At 44.2% G+C, this 19,980-nt stretch overlaps 1 protein-coding gene across 5 annotated transcripts in view; it reads left to right on the top strand.

The window, feature by feature from the left end:
* The window catches only part of TBC1D30 (TBC1 domain family member 30), an 82,746-nt gene extending 63,011 nt beyond the window's left edge, over positions 1–19,735 (top strand). For 3 of the 5 annotated variants that reach the window (XM_059402540.1, XM_059402544.1, XM_059402542.1), the window contains 6 exons: positions 489–594; positions 7,609–7,721; positions 9,243–9,382; positions 12,502–12,708; positions 12,874–12,933; positions 15,862–19,735. In XM_059402540.1, coding sequence (XP_059258523.1) covers positions 489–594; positions 7,609–7,721; positions 9,243–9,382; positions 12,502–12,708; positions 12,874–12,933; positions 15,862–16,643 — 1,408 coding nt within the window. In that variant the 3' untranslated portion in view covers positions 16,644–19,735. The remainder of the gene's footprint in view (positions 1–488; positions 595–7,608; positions 7,722–9,242; positions 9,383–12,501; positions 12,709–12,873; positions 12,934–15,861) is intronic. The other 2 variants (XM_059402541.1, XM_059402543.1) reach the window with 1 other exon arrangement.
* Positions 19,736–19,980: the final 245 nt, after the last annotated feature.

The raw sequence follows: 19,980 nt of genomic DNA, 5'->3' as shown, positions 1-19,980 counted from the left end.
TATTGGTGATAGCACCATCGTGGCCCCAGATTCCCTACAGGGGGGTAATTGTTCTTCAGGACCCAATTTTGTGGTTATTAGTTCTGACAGATGGTGAGTGTATTGTGTAGAACATGTCACATGAAAATAAGCAAGATGCCGCGGGTGGGGCTGTGAGGCTGGCGGGCAGAAACGAGAGAGAGCTCATCCTGTAACAAGTACCTCTAAGCCGCCTTTGGTGTTTTTTTTGCAGACTGTGTACCAGGATTGTGACTTATTAAAAAAAAAAAAATCAGCAAAAATGGGTTAATTTGGAAATAGCAGAGAATTGCAAGCAGGGACATGCAAACTGTGTCTAAGCCATAGGCAAGTGCCTAGGATTGTGATTTTTGTTGATTGCTAACTTTGATGGCAAGAGGCAATACCTTGTTTTGCACCTGCAGCATATACCTGATAAACAACAACAGGGGGGCCTAAACGTTTTCTTCTACTCTCCTTTCTTTATCTAGGCAGATAGAATGCTGTGAGACAGCAGATGAATTCTACAGCACCATGGGGCGCCTTACCCAGGAGATGCTAGAGAATGACCTTCTGGAAAGCCATGAACTCATGCAGGTGAGTGGGCAGCATGGCCTGACATCAAGGAACTCAGGAAAATATGTTTGGCTAGCCCTCAGATTGTTTTTTACTTGACCAAGAGTCTATATATAATTTGATCAAAATCTGTCACAAGAGGAAGGAAGAAATGAATAATGGGTATTTGTTATGCTTCCATTCAAGCTGTGTTGCTTAAGAGTCCAACCTCCAAAAAACCACAAAAACCCCAAACTTCCAAATCTGATTATTTTTAGATTTATTTATCTTTGAGGGGCACCTGGGTTGCTCAGTGGGTTAAGCCTCTGCCTTCGGCTCAGGTCATGATCTCAGGGTCCTGGGATCGAGCCCCACATCAGGCTCTCTGCTCAGAGGGGAGCCTGCTTGCCCCTCTCTCTCTGCCTGCCTCTCTGCCTACTTTTGATCTCTCTCTCTGTCAAATAATAAATAAAATCTTTAAAAAAAAAAAAAGAAGATTTATTTATTTTTGAGAGAAAGAGAGTGTGTGAGTAGGGGGAGGGGCAGAGGCAGGGCATCCTCAGATAGACTCCCCACTGGGACCTGCGCTGAAATTAAGAGTTGGATGCTCAACAGACTGAGCCACTCAGGCACCCCTGAATCTGATTTTTAACCTTTTAAAAGGAGACATGTGGGGCAACATAATGATTTTGGGGAAGAAATTGTTGAGGATAAAAAGGAGATTATTGGATAAAAAGGAGATTATTCTAATTAGCATAGTAGTTTATTTGTTTTATCCATATTTTATACTCATGTCATTATGTTTTTTTTTTTTAAGATTTTGTTTATTTGAGAGGTTGAGAGAGAGCACAGTGCGGGGGTGGGCAGGGGTTGCAGTGCAGAGGGAGAGGGAGCAGGAAGCCCGGTGCAGGGCTCAATCCCAGGACTCTGAGATCTATGTATTAATCTTAAGTTTTAATATGAAAGACTTGAAGGGTTTTGTTATTTTCTGGCATGTTATTATATCTCAGTATCATATTCACAAAGGCATTAAAATTGATAGTATAGTAATAACAGCAACATTGTTAATATTCTCTCTTGCATTATGTTCTATAATATGATTTTACCCTTGTTTTCCTCTGACGCTTCTAACTGCTGCTTCTCTTTCTGGTTGTTCCTTCTGCCCACCCACCAACCGTGGGTCTTATCTAAGGTTGTCCTTGGGCCTTATTTCCTTCTTTCTCTGTGATTTCTCTCTCCTGTTTCTGGGTTTCAGTTTGTACTCATATGCTGGGTTCCATGCACGAGGTCATGTTTGGGTGCTCCGTCCCGTCAACAGATTGGAAACCGAAGACTCAGACCCTGACTTAGGGCTGGGGAAGTGAGGAGTTTCTCTTTCTTTGTTCATTTCCTGGCATCTCCAGCTCCTTCTCAGAATCCCTGATGTTTAGCAGACAGCTGCCTGACTCATTGAGAATGGTGACCACCCGACAGAACTTCCCTGAACATTTATAGTTTTTATTTCAACTTTTCTTTGCATTCTCTTCTCTTCTTCCTTTTTTCCTGTCTCAGAAGAGGAAGGGTTCTGTCTGAGGCTGACCTCGATGCTCTCCTCACATATCCCGGGGCCATGGCTGCATCATTGCTCATTCTCTCTCAGAGGGAAGTACCTTTATTGAGCACGGCTCTGTGTGTGAGGTCCACGCTTGGCATTTTCCATATATGAGATCCTCCCATGTCCCACAGAACTGCCAGAATCATATGCCCAAGGCAGGACGTTGGGGTACCATGCCTTCTCCCTCACTTGTGAAACTTCAGTGGCTACTTCCGTGTCCTGTCTACAAAATGAAGCAGGACTTCTCAGCTTTAGCATCAGTACTCTTGACCGGCATTAACCCATCTTTTCAGCCATAGCTTTTGCGTTTTGTACCCTTGACTTACTCTAGTCAAGTCAAGCTGTCTTCCGTGCTCCCTGAAATCCCTGAGAATATGCCCCCTCTGTCCCTGTACCCCCACTGCTCAGTCATTCCCTTCTACCTCCACATGTTCAAGGCCTGCCTCCTCCTGAAAAGTTCAGATACCATTTCCTTTGTGGAACATTCTCTGATAGTCTCAATGAAAATCATCTCCGCCTCCCCCCCACCCCGCCAAAGAAAACCATCTCCCATTTCTTTGAACCACTGCAGCATTTTCTTTGTACATCTCTCAAGAGCATTCATCACATTTGACCTTGACTGAGGACCATCTTCTTTCCTAGGTGATATTTTTAAGCTCCTTGAGGATAGAGATTGTGCTTTGCTCATAAACACTTAGCACTTTGCCTTTTACTAGGGCTGCTCAATAAATTTATTACTTCATTTAGCAAACACCTGTTCAGAGTCTGTGATTAGTTTCCTGCCTTCTCTTTTTCAATAAATGTTTGCTGGATTAAACAACACTCACAGATGGTGGCCCTCCTTCTAGATTCCCTCAGCTCTAATACAGTTGGCCTTTTACTGCCAGAGGGATTGTCCACACTGCCGCCTGGGTGTCTGCACATGTGAGATTGTGTGTGTGTGTGTGTGTATGTTGAGGGCAGTGGTACAGAGCAGAGCAGGAAGGGGACTCATGGTTGAGGGAGTGGCATGCACAAACTCATAGCCACTGGAAAAGTTGGTGGCGTGTGAAGGAAACGACGAGGAGTTTGGCATTTGGGGTGGGTATGGCAGACTCCAGCCCATGGTAAGGATTGGACTTGACCTTTTAGGCCAGTGGTTGTGAAATTGTGCTTGCTGGAATTCCAGGGTTTCTGTGGAGCCTTTGGAAAGGGAAAAAGAAGACCTGAAAGGTCCTAAGGAGAGAAGGAAGATGATCTGAGTTGTGACTTCTGCCAGATACGGGCAGGGGCAGCATTGTGAAGGGTGGACTTGAGGGGTCAAGTGTGACAGCAGGAGCTTGTGAGAGGCAGTGACGGGTAGCAACAAGGATGGAGTAGACGATACTTAGAAGGCGAAATTGATAGGAGTTGGCCTTAGAAGATGGATATGCGGAGAGGGAAGAAATGGGGAAATGAAGACAACCGACGAGTCCTGGCTTAGGAAGGCAAGCCCAAGTGTACGGGGGGAGGAGGACGGGCTTGTTTGCAGACAGGTTGTGTCGGAGGCCCATTTTGGATGCCTATGCCTTACCTATGCAAGGTGTTCCCACTATTTCACGGCCAGAACCTTCTGCACTGGTCTGAGCTCTGTTCCCACTCAGCCCTCTCTGCTCCTGCGCTCTTTCTCTCGCTCTCTCACAAGCTCTCAAATAAATAAATAAAATCTTCAAAGAAAAACAAAAGAAGCTTAAAGATCAACTGCTCTAATCCTCTCACTTGACAGAGAGTGAGCGTGTGGCCAGTTCCCTTGGCTTTCTAGCGGCAGATCCAGGACCGGGAGCCAAGTCCTCCACTCCTGGCTTGGTGCTTTTTCCCTACTGCCCAGCACACGGCTTCTACCTTAGTCAAATCATGTCTTTCTGAAAGCGGGACTTCCCACATTTTATTTCCCTTAAACATTGCCAGAACAAAGGAGAGCTATGTTGACATACACCCTCTTTGTCCTACAGAAATGTCCAATCTTGGGAATTAGGAGAAGAGAGAACCACCTCATTCCTCTGCTTTAAGAGAATCCTCGAGGGAAAAATGCAGGCTGTGGTTTGATTGATTAGAAGCATTTTAGTGGCTTTTCTTCTGCTGAGGAAAACATCTGGGTGGAGATGAACTGAGCTTAATTTTGTACAACTTATGTTTCTAGGCTTTTTTTGCAAAGCATGTCAGTCATGAAAAAAGACATAGAAATTTTTTTTCCCAGCAGTATCTAAATATAAATGTCTGTTTAAGTGCACGTCCATAGTTTGGATCATAAATTGACTTGTTGGTTTTCTTTGGCATCATAGGGTGTTACGGAGAGAAATGGTGAATGTCATTTCAAGGCACCCTTTTTCCTGTATTCAGTCTTAAAAAAAAAAAAAAAAAAAACTAATTCAGTGGCTGGGATCCAATTATGGTGGGCCATAAATCTGCTAGCAAACCTGAAATGGCTCCAGATGAAAAATGTGGACTGTGTATAAGGTCTTTATTTTCGAGCTGAAGACGTGGAAGGATTCTCCCTGGTGGTCTTCCTCTGTTCTTTCAGTTCTCAGTGCCACACACAGAATAATCTGCTGGTTTTTTTCCTTCTGTATGTAAATCACCTCGCTCTTTTTTAATTTTTAATTTTATTAGCAATGGCTGGTTTTAAAAAAAAATGGATAGTGTCTGGAAAAGAGATTGGGAGGATGCCGGCGAAATTGTATATATGGATTTCAGTAAGACGTTTGACGAAGTCTATTATGACTTCCTTGAGGGCAACAGAGAGAAAAATTAGGTGCTTTTGTTAGAAGAGTCTGTCGGTGCTTGGGAAAACCTACGTGGAAGAGCTCGTCAGTAACGATTGTTACCTGTGGGGGGCGCTCCAGTGCCATCACGTGGGATCTGCCCTTGGACTGTTCACCCCCTTTTTTAAAGATTTATTTATTTGAGAGAGAGAGAAAGAGAGAGCGCGCACCTGGGAGAGAGATGGGAAGGGGCAGAGAGAAAGGGAGAGAGAAAATCCCAAGCAAATTCCCTGTGAGCACAGAGTCCAACATGGGGCTTGATCCTAGGACACCGATTTCATGACCTGAGCTGAAACCAAGAGTCAGACACTCAACCAGCTGAGCCACCCAGTTGCTCCTGGAATGTTCGGTTTTTCCCATCAGTGATGGCGTGGAGATGACAGAATGTGGATGCGGGTCCAAAAGAAGGATCATGTCTGATTAATGAGGGCTGTCAAAAATTGTAACCGTCTGCTCTGCAAAACAGTGTGTGGCCGTAACTGGGAGTGTGTAAGCAGTGCCTTTGTGACCATCTGTTATAGTAGATGGTCTAGAAGGAATCTCTGTTGCAGAAGGAGGTTTAGCGAAATTATGTTTACATTCTTTTCTAGCCCTAAGATCCTATTAGCGTACCATATTTGGCTGTAAGGTGACTTGTAACATACCTTCCTTGGAATCTGTTGTAAACCTCTGATTTACAAAGTTGGGAACCTAGAGCTTTTCGGGTATTCTGAGGGCTGTGGTGATGTGCCGTGTGCATTCTTGGCATAAACTTGCCTTCAGATGTGAGACCTTCAAATACGTGAATGAACACATGAGGAGTAGTAGTATAAACATGTTTGTCTCAGGAGCACTGATTTCTTCTATGTAGGACTAATTGAAAGTAAAGGATAGAGAAAGAAAGATCAAAAATAGAGAATGAAAACACCAGTGGAGCCAGTTTTCTTTTTGCTCAGTTGTCTGAAACTGAGTGGAAGCTTGAAGGAAATCTCTAGGAGCTCGGGCCAATTACCCTGGGGTAGGATGAAGCAGGGGCAGGATGGACTTCCCATTCCTTACTTATCAAGCTTCCTTCATGAGGCTGGACAAGGGAATACTTTGATAACTTTTTATAAAGACTGGCAAAAATAAAACACAAGTGAATCTTTAGCTGGTTGCCCTATTAATTGTCTTCAGTGAGATATCTTACTTCATTTATAAGGAATTTTGAAATTCCTAGCATTAACAATGTCATCTTTTAAAGTTGAATCCAAATGGTATGGGTTTCTTTTTACAAATTATCAGGGTATGGTTGACATATAGCATTGTTAGTTTTTGGTGAATGGCTTCCTGGGAGAAATGAAACTGTGATTAATACACATTTTCTGGTGAATACTTACTTGAAGGATTGAAGTAATATGTTTGGAGCAATTAAATTTTAATACAATTAAGAGAGCAAACAGGACTACTTTCCTCCTGCTGATACAGTGATTTATAATTTTGGAATCCTGGAGGAAGCACAGGTGCTTTTCCCATTTTTATTTATAGATTTTTGGCAGCCTATGCTTTACACCCTGTCACTTTTTTCTTGTTTCTTTTTTTTTCTTTTCCTTTAAAAATAACAGCTAACAATTTTCACCTAGAACTCATTCACGGGCATTTGAAAAGGTGGTATCTTTGGAGAAAGTGGGCAGCTGATCACAAGATCATCCACTAGATTTAATTTTGTCCAGAAAGTTGACATTAAATGTCTATAAAATCATCAAACAAAGCTTTGAAAAATAAGCACTAGTATGAAGATCATCAATGGGTACTTTATTAAAGAAGTAATAGGGGGCTCCTGGGTGGCTCAGTTGGTTAAGCATCTGACTCTTGAACTCAGCTCAGGTCTTGATCTAGGGGTCATGATTTCGGGCCCTTATTAGAAAAAAAAAAAGTAATAGGGAGCTGTGAATTTCTGAATTAACCCACTTGTCATTGGGCCTAGAGGAAGTCAGATTGCCCCCATCTGCCACCCATGTTCACCACTTGGGCTTACTGTCGGCTCTGTCTCTGTAGCTGGTTTTCCCGTTCCAATACCTGCAAGCTCTGCGACACTCAGACACCCCCGATCCTTCTGTGACCCTGCGGGACCTGAGGCCACGCTGACCCTGCGTGGGCCTCCCCCCGGTTTAGCCTCTGGAGTGATGTCCCTCAGCAGAACAGACTTTTAAAAGTCCCGATTTTGTGCTCCATTGCTCCGCCGCTTGCCGGGAGCCAGCCCCTCCCCCTGGGGTCTATCTTCCCATCGCTTTGGATTCACTTCTCCTCTGGTCCTACCTTTCAGAAAGTGGTTGTTTTTCTGTTTCCAGAATTGCTGTTCTTCTTCTCTTCGATCTGCCGATGGATTTGCAGGTGTTTGCAATCTTTAGGTAAGCTATCTAGCTGATCTCCTGCTAGCTGAAGTAGTCTCAGCCTGCTACTTCTCCGCCATCTTGACTCCTCCTGTTCACCACTTGGAATTCCTAGTCACAGCCGGATTGATTTGAGAACTTAGCCCTGTGTTCATCAGTTACTGTTGTCTTTCTCTAAAACAGGTATTGAATAGAATCTCCCACCTGCTGGGTAAGGTGCAGAATCGACCTCTTCACATCCAAATCATAAAACTCTAATGTCTTCCCAGGACTGATCAGAGTTGTCTGAGGCCACCGTTTCAGACTTGGCATTTTTGCTTTTGTTTTCCAGACTGTTTATTCTATGGCTCCATTCCCTTTCCCACAGTTGGCGGAGTTGAGGGAAAAGTACACCTACAACATTACACCATTCCCAGCCACAGTTAAACCCACCTCTGTTTCTGGGTAAGGTCTTTTTATCCACCCCCCTTCTTATTTTCATGATGGGAGGCTTAATACTTTAATGTGTTATTGTAACTTTGTATTTGTTAATCCCCAGATATATATATGTATTTTTTTTCCAAAGTATTTTGGGGCTTAAAATCTGAATGTCTCTTTCCCAAAGGTTTTGATTGACATTCAAGAGACAGATTTTTAAAACTTTACTTTCCAAAGAAGATTGAAGCATCAACTAAAGGAGTATTTAGAAACTTATTTAACAGTATCGAATATTAAACATTTTAATAATTAAAATAGGGTAGAACAGGTGCATGAAGAGACAGATGAACTATTTTGAAATGTAAAGACTGACATTGACAAATATATATATAGAAATTTAGTGTTTGAAAACTTAGCATATCAAATCAATAGTGAAACTTTTTTATTTAAATGGAAAAAATGAAATAATAAAATTAGCAGAAGAAAATGTGGGAAAATATCTTTAGTTCTTTGGAAAGGGAAGGCCTTAATCATGGATTCAAAAACACCAGGGAAAAAGTTAAGTACATTTAAAAATAGTTTTCTGCATGATTGAAAACAGAACCAAACCAAACAAACCTCCATGAACAGGCACAAAAAAATGTTTGTGAAAAAATATTTGTACCTGGTATTTTGCATATATAAAGCTCCTAGAAATCAATAAGAAAATGAACACTCAATTGAAAAATGATGAGAGAACGGGCATAGGCATAGGTAGTTTACATGAGGAATGACATCACTGGTATTAAGAGAAATACAGCTTAAAGCTAGATTGAGACTCTGTTTTTATCTGTCAGATGGATAAAAATTCAGAAGGTTGATGTGCACTCTGTTGATGAGGCTATAGGCAAACACTCTCGCACATTGCTGGCTGGAGGTTAATTATTACAAGATTTGTGGCAGGCAATTTGGCAGTATTTCCCTAGATTACTAGTACATATTTCCTTTGACCCAGCAATTCTGTCTTTATGACTTACTCCACAAATATATTTTTACACCTGCCCAAACCCAGTATGTATCAGGTTATTTATAGTGGCATTGCTTAATGACAGTATGTGAGTGTAGACCACTCAGGTGTGTGGCCTGGTCCCATAACATGAACCACATGCATTCAATCTAATGCAGTGATAAAAACAGGGCGAGGAATCTCTACTTGTGAATCTGGAGAGATTTTTAGGTAAATAGATGTGAGGTGCACAACAGTGTAGATAGTATGCTGATAGTTATTCAAAAAGAGAACAGTAAGACTGTAGAGTTATATTGCTTATGTATGCATAAAAAAACTGAAGAACACATCAGAAATTAGTAACAAGGGTCACCTTTGGGAATTAGGTGGGGCAGGGGCTGAAGTTGGACAGGGAAGGGATGGAGACTTTTTATAGATATGTTGTATGTCCACTTCTATATAAAACTCATGTGTATGTCATTTAAGCCATGTGACTGTATCATTTATTTTTTAAAAATACCACTATTTTCCTTGAATATTTTTCTTCTTTTTTGTTTTCCAAGACGGCATGGGAAGGTCAGAGACAGTGATGAGGAGAACGACCCAGACGATGAAGATGCTGTCGCTACTGCCGTGGGGTGTCTTGGACCGTTCAGTGGGCTCCTGGCACCTGAACTGCAGAAGTACCAAAAGCAGATCAAAGGTAGAGAGGTGGCTTTCTATGTAGGCGATCTCTGTGTATTAAATTATTATTCTGTCGGATAAATGCCTGCTGTTTCCTGGCCTGATTACCCATCTTTATTGAAAGTGTCTTCTGTGTTACTTTATCTTTTATTTAAGATTTATTTATTTATTTTAAGTTTTTTTTTTAAAGATTTTATTTATTTGACAGCTCACAAGTAGGCGGAGAGGCAGGCAGAGAGGGGGGGGGGAAGCAGGCTCCATGCTGGGCAGAGAGGCCAATATGGGGCTCGATCCCAGGACCCTGAGATCATGACCTGAGCCCAAGGCAGAGGCTTAACCCACTGAGCCACCCAGGTGCCCCAAGATTTATTTATTTTTGAGAGAGGGAGAGAGAGAAAGTGTGTACACATGGGGGAGGGGCAGAATCCTCAAGCAGACTCCATGATGATCATGTAGCCCAGGGCAGGGCTCAATCTCATGACCCTGAGATGACCACTGGAGCTGAATCCAAGAGTTGGTCACTTAACCTTCTAAGCCACCCAGGCACCCCTACTTTATCACTTAGTAGGATCTCTCTGTGAGGTGTTGCATACATCATACATATTTCTTTTTCTTTCTGAGGAGTTTTGTGCCCCCTTTACCTGATTCCACTTGGTATGCTCAGCTTCCTAGCTCAGAACCTGGGGTAGAACAGATGCTTAGTACCACATTGTATCTGAGTTCAATTGATACAGACTGGCTTCTTTTCCACTATAGAAATGTCCTCTGAAACATTAAGATAGCCTCTACTTGAATCTGAGTGATTAAAAACTCATTATCTCATAAGACATTCTGCTGGATCCTCTGCTTAGTCCATGACTTCTAGTCATGAAGAGATAATCTCCACCTACCAGTTCTTTTAATAGTTCTTTTGAACAAAACAGAACAAGTCTTCTTCCTCTTCTGTTGGACATTTCACCAGATCTTTGAGGACAGCCATCGTGTCGTCCAAGTTAGGAGTTTTTCAAAAGATACGACTTCTAGAACTTTTTTTTTTTAAAGATTTCATTTATTTATTTGACAGAGATCACAAGTAGGCAGAGAAGCAGGCAGAGAGAGAGGAAGGGAAGCAGGCTCCCCACTGAGCGGAGAACCTAATGCGGGGCTCAGTCCCAGGACCCTGGGATCATGACCTGAGCCGAAGGCAGGGGCCTAACCCACTGAGTCACCCAGGCATCCCGACTTATAGAACTTTTAATATTCTGTATATTCACCTTTTAATGCCCTGCGGTTGGGTCGTGTCTCCCTTTGAGTTGGATGCTATGCTACATTTGTTTTTTTTTCTTGTGGAGAATGGACTTCCTGTGGTCTGGACACCATTGATAGAATGAACTCTTAGGAAGCAGTTGGTGGTCCTCCTGCCATGTGGAGGGTGGTCCATCCCCATATGTTCTTTCCTATCTTGGGTGGCGGTTCCTTCTTTAGGACATTTGTTCTACGTCTTCTAGTTTGAAGACTGTATTCCTTGCAAAAGAGGACAGAGACAAGAGGTAGCAGGCCCTCTGCATATTCTTGGCCCTTGGCCAGTTTCCTACTGCCTTTTCAGAGTCGTGGGGCTATTTTCTCATTTTTGTTCTTTGTGTTTAGAAGGTTTCTTTTTTTTTGTTTGTTTGGCTGTTTTCTTCTGCCTGCTGTTGTTTCATGGTAATCTGGTCCTTAAGCCTTAGCTTGTTTTGACTTTTAGCCTGCTATAAAGTTTTGATTCACGTGACTTTGCGTGTATGTCTTTGCTATGTCCTCTCATCTCTTTAAATGGCTTTTAAAACACCTAAACTCAGCAAGAGTCCTATTGATTTTGTCATGTCCTCCACCCCTTCTCTCTGTGACCTGAATTTCAGCTTTTGGTGTGTAGCCCCATGAAATCAATATGTATTTTTAACTCCAAAATTTTTGCATCTGTGTTTCGGTAGTCTGGCTGTATGTCCCCCCCCACCCCACCCTTTTCCCTTCTGTTTTTCTGTCTGGGTAGCTGTTACGTACTTCAGGATGATAGGATCACTTTCTCTCAAGTTTTGTCATTAGCCTTTCTTGTCAGTTTTAAGTAAGCTCAGATTAGCAGGCCCGTTTTAATTTTTTTCTCCTTAAAAAAGTGTTTTCTGTGAAAAAGTAAGTAAGCTTATCTGATATTTAGGCTTTATCTGGATAACACTTTGAGTAGATGTTAACATAATTGAAATGCCCCATTAATAATTTTTTTTTAAGATTTTATTTATTTATTTGACAGAGAGAGAGAGATCACAAGTAGGCAGAGAGGCAGGTAGAGAGAGAGGGGGAGGCAAGTTCCCTGCTGAGCAGAGAGCCCGATGCGGGGGCTCGATCCCAGGACTCTGAGATCATGACGTGGGCCAAAGGCAGAGGCTTAACCCACTGAGCCACCCAGACACCCCCCCATTAGTCAATTTTTAAAAGCTGGTTCCTAGGCCACTTTCCTATATTGTGCTAGAAAAGCTTGTGCAATATGTGTGTGTGCCCTCACACCGTGCTTATTTCTGCTTCTTAGATGTAATCTTAGATGAATCTATTAGTTGTAGGTATCAGAGGAGGAGAAACCACAATGGACAAAACATACAGAGTAGACAGCAGGAAATGTTTTTTACATGAAAAAAAAATTTGCTAGAGATGCAGTGATCTGAAGTTCTGATGATTTTATAGAACGTGTTGCTATTTTTAACTTAAGAAAAACTCACTTCTAATGACTGACTAAACTCTATAATCAATTCCTTGTAAGTCCTGATACAATTACATGCAAATCTCTAAACTGACTTCAGACACCTGGAGTTCCCCTTTCCCTGAGGGAGTTGTGGGGAATGGCAGTGACTTTTACATGGAAACAATTGATCTTAGGTCTACGTAATGAACAAAGTGGTAATAAAAATGCAACAGTGAACCCACCCAGCTTGTTTGGGATCCACAGTTAGGCTAATAAGAAAATGCAGACCTATTTTCAGGGCCAAAGGAAAACACCTATCAGACAAATTGTGCAAACTGATTGATTGATTGATTGATTGATGGTTCGAACCCTGGGGCATAGTGTCACCCATGCTCATTAATCCCTTTCTCCCCCATGACACCGTCCTATCCCTCTCCCCTGGAGTGCAGAACCGAATGAAGAGCAGAGTCTGCGGTCTAACAACATCGCGGAGCTGAGTCCGGGAGCGATCAATTCCTGTCGGAGTGAGTACCACGCGGCCTTCAACAGCATGATGATGGAGCGCATGACCACGGACATCAACGCGCTGAAGCAGCAGTATTCTCGGATTAAGAAGAAGCAGCAGCAGCAGGTCCACCAGGTGTACATCCGGGCAGGTAATGTGGTTTTCGGAACGATTTCAAGTCTGTGTCACCTTGTGGAAGAAAGAACGAGTGCTCCGAGGACGGCCTCCTCATGGCAACTCGCAGTGGCTCAGCAACCACAGACACGGCTGGCCCGAGCGGACAGCACATTTGGCATCTCATTTTTTATTTTATCAGGCCCTGCAGAAGAAAAAGTCCACGGGTTCCTTTTAGGTACCAAGAACCAGGCAGCTGATGGTAGTAAACACATCTTTACTCTGTGTGCTTGTGGAGAGGGGTAGCCGAATGATGAAAATGTTGCAGACGCCAAGCAGTCCTTGGACTTGAGACATTTTGGAGCTCTCGCCTCTAGAACCTATTCTTCTGTGGGCTAGTACATGAAGCTACCCACCAGTCATGTAGGTAGTCATATAACCAATAGTCATGGTCACACAGAAAGGAAAAAAAAAAAAAACCCATCCCTGTGCCTCACTGATAGTTTAGCAGTGTCTTGGGGGTCTGCTGAGAAGAACGTAATTGGAATACAGTTGGAAATGCTCTTTTCCAAGGACTGTCAAACTGCCTTTTTTTTTTTTTCTTCTTCTAAAAATCCCAGGGAACAGTCTGCTTTATTATTTAACACATGCTGATTTGGGAAGTGGTTTGTCTTGTTCCAAGTGAAATCCTAATGATTATGATGCCTGCCCAGTGTTAATCAAAATAGGAAGTTGCCATGTTTCTAAGAGGCTTGTGCGAGCGTGTGACTGATTTTGCACAAAAACTGAACTTACCTTACACTTGTGCGGGAGGAGTGGACCGCTTCCCCAAGAATCTTACTTCAGCCTGAATCCTTAAGAAAGAAGGTGCAAAGGAAACAAGGGTAGCACTTTAATGTTCAAAGCACTGGCTCATGCGTATCCTCATTTTGTCCTTGAAGCACATCTGTGAGGAAGGTAAGGATGGATATTCTTATGTCCTTTTAAAAGATGAGGGAATGGTGTCTCAGGAAGGCTTCGCAGAGTTAGTAGCTGTGGTGGGTGGTCAGGCCAGAGCTAGACCCCTGTGTTCTGATTCCTTGTATCGTCCATTTTCAACTGCACCGTACCCATCTCTGGGTGGGATGGTGAACAGTTGGTATTCTCAGTGCTTATTAGGTCAGCCCAGTGCCTTGTGCTCTAGTCAGGGGTCAGTAAACTATGCTCCACAGGCCAAATCCTCCTAGCTGCCTGTTTCTGTAAATAAAGTTTTATGTGAACACAGGCATGCCCATTTATTTACATATTGTCTATGACTGCTTATACACTATAGTGTCTAAAATTACCTAGAATCAGGTCCTTTTCAGGAAAAGTTGGCTGACTCCTCTAGATCACAGTTTACATGGTCCTTTTTAGGGAGAGATTGTTGCTCAAAAGCAATTTTCTAGAGCATTGCTTCTGAAACTTCAGGGTGCATATAAATCACTTGGGGATCTGTTAAAATGAAGAGTCTGTTTCAGCAGGTTTGGGGTGGGGCTGAGATTATGCATTTCCAGCAAGCTCCTGGGTGATGCCAATATTGCTGGGTGGGGATCCCGCTTTGAGTAGCAAGCTTTTAGAGGCGATGGCAGAAGGTGGCATCAGCACTGTGGGCAGGAGAGGCTGCACCTGAGATGGAAAGGACGATGGTGAACATGGTGGTTGAGTGGTGGTTGAGGTACCAGCCTCCCAGGTTAGGGAGGACAGGAAGTTAGGCCTTATGGATCTGATAGCTTCTGTTTTTGTGGAGCAATTGGAGGAAAAGTCATTTGCTTGGGAGTCAGTTGGGGGACTAAAGTGGGGGAGTAGAGAAACTAAGGAAGATTTGGATAAAGGTCATGGGATGGAATGGAAGAAGGAAAGAAAAGGATTGTTCAGTGTCTTTGAGGACCTAATAAAATAGGAAGTTAATGCATCTGAAGGGCTTTCAGTCCACACGTCTGTGTGATCCCACCTCCCACCCCACTTTTGCAAAAGATAATGTGATTTGTGGCTCCAGGGTTAGGATTTTGCCAGGCATCAAGGCATAGGGATGTTGGAAATGTCTGGTTATTGGTGAGGCACCAGTCCCAGTGATTAGCCACACATCTAGCCTGGTAGGGGTATGAGTGACCCAGAGACAGACAAGGGGTTGAAAGATCAAAGAACTCAAGTCTCTTTGGCCCAGTACCGTCAATGGCTATATTGAGAGAGACTAGAAGAGTCAAAGAGAACAATAGGAGAGTTAAATATTTTTCAGGGAAGGTAGATCTCAGTGATGAGGTTTAGGATGGAATTGGGGTGGTAGAAGGAAGTGTGCGGATGGGTCAGTCAGAGAAACAGTCAAGCGACCGAGGGTGGGTAATAGGATATGGAGTGAAGAGGAGGCATCTTCAGTAAGGACTGGAGTGTGACCAGAGGTAGATGACAGTAGTTGAGAAGTATAGAAGTGAGTTCAGCAGATGACATGGACATCAGGACAAAGGTTGTTCACACGAAGATGGTGGGGCCTTCTCCCTGGGGCCATATGTGTTTGAGCATCATCTGAAAGAGACGCTTGGTCTTAGCCAAGGGAGAAGAAGGACAATAATACTATCAACAGTGCCCTCCAGGAGAACACAGCTTTTGGTACTCTCCAGTCTTCAGTTTGCTTTCAAAGTCCATTGAGGGCACAGGGATGGATTTTCGTACTTAGGACCAGGCATCGGGGAGCAGTGACTTCACTGTGTTTTTACCACCTTATTAATCACTTCTCTCATCCTGCCGTCTCTCACTTCACAATACATGGTGTGTGTTCTTTTCCTACCTCTCAGGAGCTAACAGCTGATCATCCAAATGGTCATAGTGTTTGACTTATTTTTAAAAAGTCTTCTAAGATTTTCTAGATAGAAGACCTCTGAGCTTGTTTCTCAGAGACAAAAACTCTTGGGAAGAAACAGGGCATCTGCCCATGAATTAGCAACAAGGGACCAATGAGTCTCAGTCTCCTGTCTCCTCCTCTCTGAAGAGGAGGGAATGGGTATGCCGGGGCTCTAGGGTTGAATTCAGTTTTTGTTACCTTCAGTCACATGGCTCTGCCCAAATCTGGGAAATACATGGGCGAGATTGGGGGATAAGCTCTATGTGATTCTCGTACTATGATGGCTGGTTTCTCTGTGGTACGTTTCATCCAACCTTTCACCATTTCTTTCAGACAAAGGGCCAGTGACCAGCATTCTCCCGTCTCAGGTGAACAACTCTCCAGTTATCAACCACCTTCTTTTAGGAAAGAAGATGAAAATGTCAAACAGACCTGCCAAGAACGCCGTCATCCACATCCCTGGTCACATGGGAGGCAAGATGTCTCCTGTCCCCTACGAAGACCTGAAGACAAAGCTCAATTCGCCGTGGCGGACTCACATCCGAGTCCACAAAAAGACCATGACGAGGACCAGGAGTCAGCTGGGCTGCGGGGACACCGTCGGGCTGATCGAGGAGCAGAATGAGGGATGCAAGACTAGCAGCCTGGGGGCAGCAGAGGCCTCCTCCAGTGGGGCAGCCGCCGGAAGGGAGGGCAGCTGCTCCGGAAGCAGCACAGGGCGGACGATCGAAGGGCGGTCCCCAGAGCCCTCGTTCGGGGAGGCTGATGCCGACGTGTCTGAGGTCCAGGTGAAGTTAGAAGCCCTGGAACTGAGCCAGAGGGATGCAGCTGCAGGCCCGGAGCCCAAGGCACACCAGCCCTGCCCACCGCCCTTCTCAGAGCTGTCTGAGGCCCCCGGTGAAAACAGAGCCCCTAGCAAGCCTCCCCAGGGCAGCCACCCGAAAGCACCCATCTTCAGCCCTTTCCCCAGCGTCAAACCGCTGCGGAAGTCAGCCACCGCCAGGAATTTGGGATTGTATGGTCCTACCGAAAGAACCCCCACCGTGCACTTTCCTCACATGAGCAGGAGCTTCAGCAAATCGGGGGGTGGAAGCAGTGGTACAAAGAAACGATGATGGCCCACGGTAGCTGATTCTCCATTCACCTTCTCCCAGCGGCCTAAGGATTCCAGCTGAATGGCTCCAAAAGCGTTTTGACTGCCCCGTGAAAACGAGTCGACAGGTTCAGAGATGAACACCGGGACATGGAACTGCGAACTAGAACTTTGAGAATGGGAGCTCGAAAGGGTCCGTCTTCCCCACCTATCGATCACGGATCCAGTGAATTCTTGTGGCAGAATAAATAGCGTAGTTTTCAAGTGTGACGTTTTCCCAGTTTTTCATTGTGACTTGTTTAGACAAGACTGTGAATCTGGACTGTTAACCCCTCTTCCTTCTTCCTGTTCTGAGGACCTGCAGGGGTCCCCGTGACCACCCTCCCCTCAAATCTTCTGGTTCCCTGGGTGTTTCCGACCCCAGAGCACGCACACGCTAACTTACTAGAATAGAAACTGTAAAAAGGAAGTAAGTTTCTTTATTGCAAAAAACTTCTTAATTTCCCTCTTCCAGTCCCACCGAGGGAATGTATGTGTGTGTGTATGTGTGTGTTTCTTTAGTAGTTTCTTTCAGCCAAGCTCAAGATTTTTTTTTTTTTTAATTCTTATGCTAAAGTGCAGGAGAAGAATGTAGATAGCCATTCTTCCTGTTTCTGTCTGCAAAATGAAGAAAACCTGTATCTGCTGAAACTTAGGTTGGTACAACAACTTGAAGATCTTATGCAGAGAACACACATGGGATGGGTATCCAACCATCGGCCTGAGTAGCGGGCTGATTCCACGAAGCTTTCTGTCCTCTGATGAAGAGTTCAGGTCCTCAGTGCGGGGAGGACGTGATGGGCTCTGCAGAGCTTGTCCTGTGTCTTCCGCCCCCTAGTCACTCACCTACCAGCTCTCCTTTCGGGTCTCAGTGGGGCCCCCGTAGTTCTGTTACTTGAATCTTGTGCTTTTTTGATTGAAGTGCTTTGTTGAGTTTTTTGCTACTTGAACCCTGCCTTTCTTTGGAGAAGGCATTTGTGCTTTCTAGCTCTCTCTTCCCCACCTGGCTGCCGGTCCCCGCGGGCAGAGACGACACCTGTTTTTCCACTATGCAGATGGGAACTCTGAGCCACAGCAGAATGAAGGAGTAGTTCAGACGCACAAGTTGAACTCTCCTGGTATTCAGTGTGACTCCCTCACGTCTCCGGAGGCGGATTTAATGCTCCTTGTGCACAGATGCATTGGTACGTAGGTTCTGAAAACCACCACCAGGAAGCCATTCATTCTGCTCCCTCCTGACTCAAAAGACCTCCCTCCAGATGCTTCAGAGTCCTGTGATGGCATTTCACAAAACCAGCACTAACCCTTTAACCCCCCAAAGTCGTTCATTTTAAAAAGGCTTCATGCAGCTGTCATTCCTCTGAACAAAGGCTCACTCCTCAGTCTCCTTCTCTTACTATCATTAGAAGAATAGATGCGGCATCATTACCCTCATTTTTGAAAGACCTTGGCCGTGCTGGCTGGCATATCGTTGATGCAGTTGATGTTAATTTGAGCTAATTGGGTTGCCAGTTCTGAAACCAAAGCTGTAATTCTAGAGAGGGCTTTTACTAGGAGAGGTATTAATTTTTGTAATAGAGAATGTGGTTGTGTGGGCTCTTTTGAACAGCAAAACACAAGAAGGACATACAGCGAGAAAAGCCATTTTATTCCTTCTGTGGTATTTTTACCCCCAAAGGAGCTAAAGATGGAAAATGTGACGAATAAGTCATTGCAGTTCTGGTCTTGAATTCTGTGCCATCTGAAGTTAGCATGCGGCTTCTTAAAAAGCAGCGTTGCCCACCACCTCTGTCTTGGGAAGAGCGGAGGTGGAATGCTGGGCTTACTTTGCATTCCACCCTCGGGGGACGAGACCCACTGCATTTTCCAAAGTTAAGCAAATGACATGATTTACCTCCATCTGCTAAAACTTTACAGACAAGATCATTCCACCTTAGGTTCTTATCTCCTCCCCCGACCTGCATGAGTCATAACAGACTCATCCCTTTGAGGGATGTCTGACTCCAGTAGAGAATTGTTCTTTCTTTTCTTGCAGCCCCTTGAGGATCTTGTTTCGGGGGTGGGGTCTGGGAGAAGGCTGCTTACCATCCTTAGTCTGCTGCTCTTGCTGCCTGTAAAGCATCTTGGTATTACCAGCGTGTGCCCTGCCCATTCCCGGCTCTGGTCTTTCTGAGAAAGGGCTGGATGAGCCGGCACAGGCTTGGGAGTAAGTATTGACTCCCAATGAAGGAACAAAGACATGAAAGTGTAATAGCCCTTTGAGGTAAAAATGGCCTTGTCAGGATTTTAAAAACCGGAGGATTTCTGTCGAAGCGCTCTCTGTACCGATAACATGCGTGCCTTGTACCATGTACTCATGATGTGAATCGGGCAATTTTGGAGCCGTGCCTGCTTCTGAAAATGAAGACCGGTGGCGTTGCCTCTACCACACAGCAGATGCAAAGACCAATGTGGACCTGTTATCATCCCTGTAGACTAGATGCTGTATGCAAGCACCAGAAGTACTTGCTGGGTAGCGGTTTCTTTATTTCTAGCCACGTCTGTCCCCTGTCAACACTTGTGCGGGGAGTCGACACCTTCCAATGCTTCTGCACCTCAGTCCTCTTACAAAAGCCTCCAGATGATTTAACCCTAGTTTGTAATGTTGACCTCTGGGCTGTCAGTGTTTGAAACATTGTATTCCTTTTTTGGGTCTCTGTTGTTCTGGAGAATTATACTGATTACAGAGATATGTGCATAAAGATTCTCATTGTTGTAGCTGTTGTGCCGTTTTCTCTCAGAGCGCATGCGTAGAATACTGTCATGCCCTTAACATTCCCCTTCCTCTCCAGCCTTTTCCCTCCATGGTCACCATCCAGGGAACCCGCCCTGTAAGCTCCATCTCCTCCAGTCTGATCACTGGGTTAAAGGTGGCCTATGACCTTTGGAGAACTTGGCAGAATGGCGGGTTCCTATGAGTAAATGGAGAGTTTATTTAAGAATGCGTGTGTGAATGTTCATGTGTGTATAAAATTAACCTTTAGATTTGTCATTTTCCTTTGTTTAAATAAAACAAAACAATAAGAATGCAATTAAGCTTCCTGGTCTTATGGATTCTAGACGAACAGAGAGTTGTGAACAAGTGTGTAGCTGCAGCCTGACCCCCATAAGAAGTCCCCCTTTACTCTTTCTGAGCCCCCCCCTTTTTTTTGCTGTCTACAGCAATCATTTGAGCAGTATTTAAAATACAGAATTTTTCCTAATTAGAAAAGTGGTATGTATTTTAAGAAAATTTGCAAAACAGAGCATAAGGAATCATCAGTATTCTGGTATGGGCTTTT

Source organism: Mustela nigripes, chromosome 6 (assembly GCF_022355385.1).
Source record: "Mustela nigripes isolate SB6536 chromosome 6, MUSNIG.SB6536, whole genome shotgun sequence".
Lineage (NCBI taxonomy): Eukaryota > Metazoa > Chordata > Mammalia > Carnivora > Mustelidae > Mustela > Mustela nigripes.
This window is presented reverse-complemented; position numbering and strand designations above follow the sequence as displayed.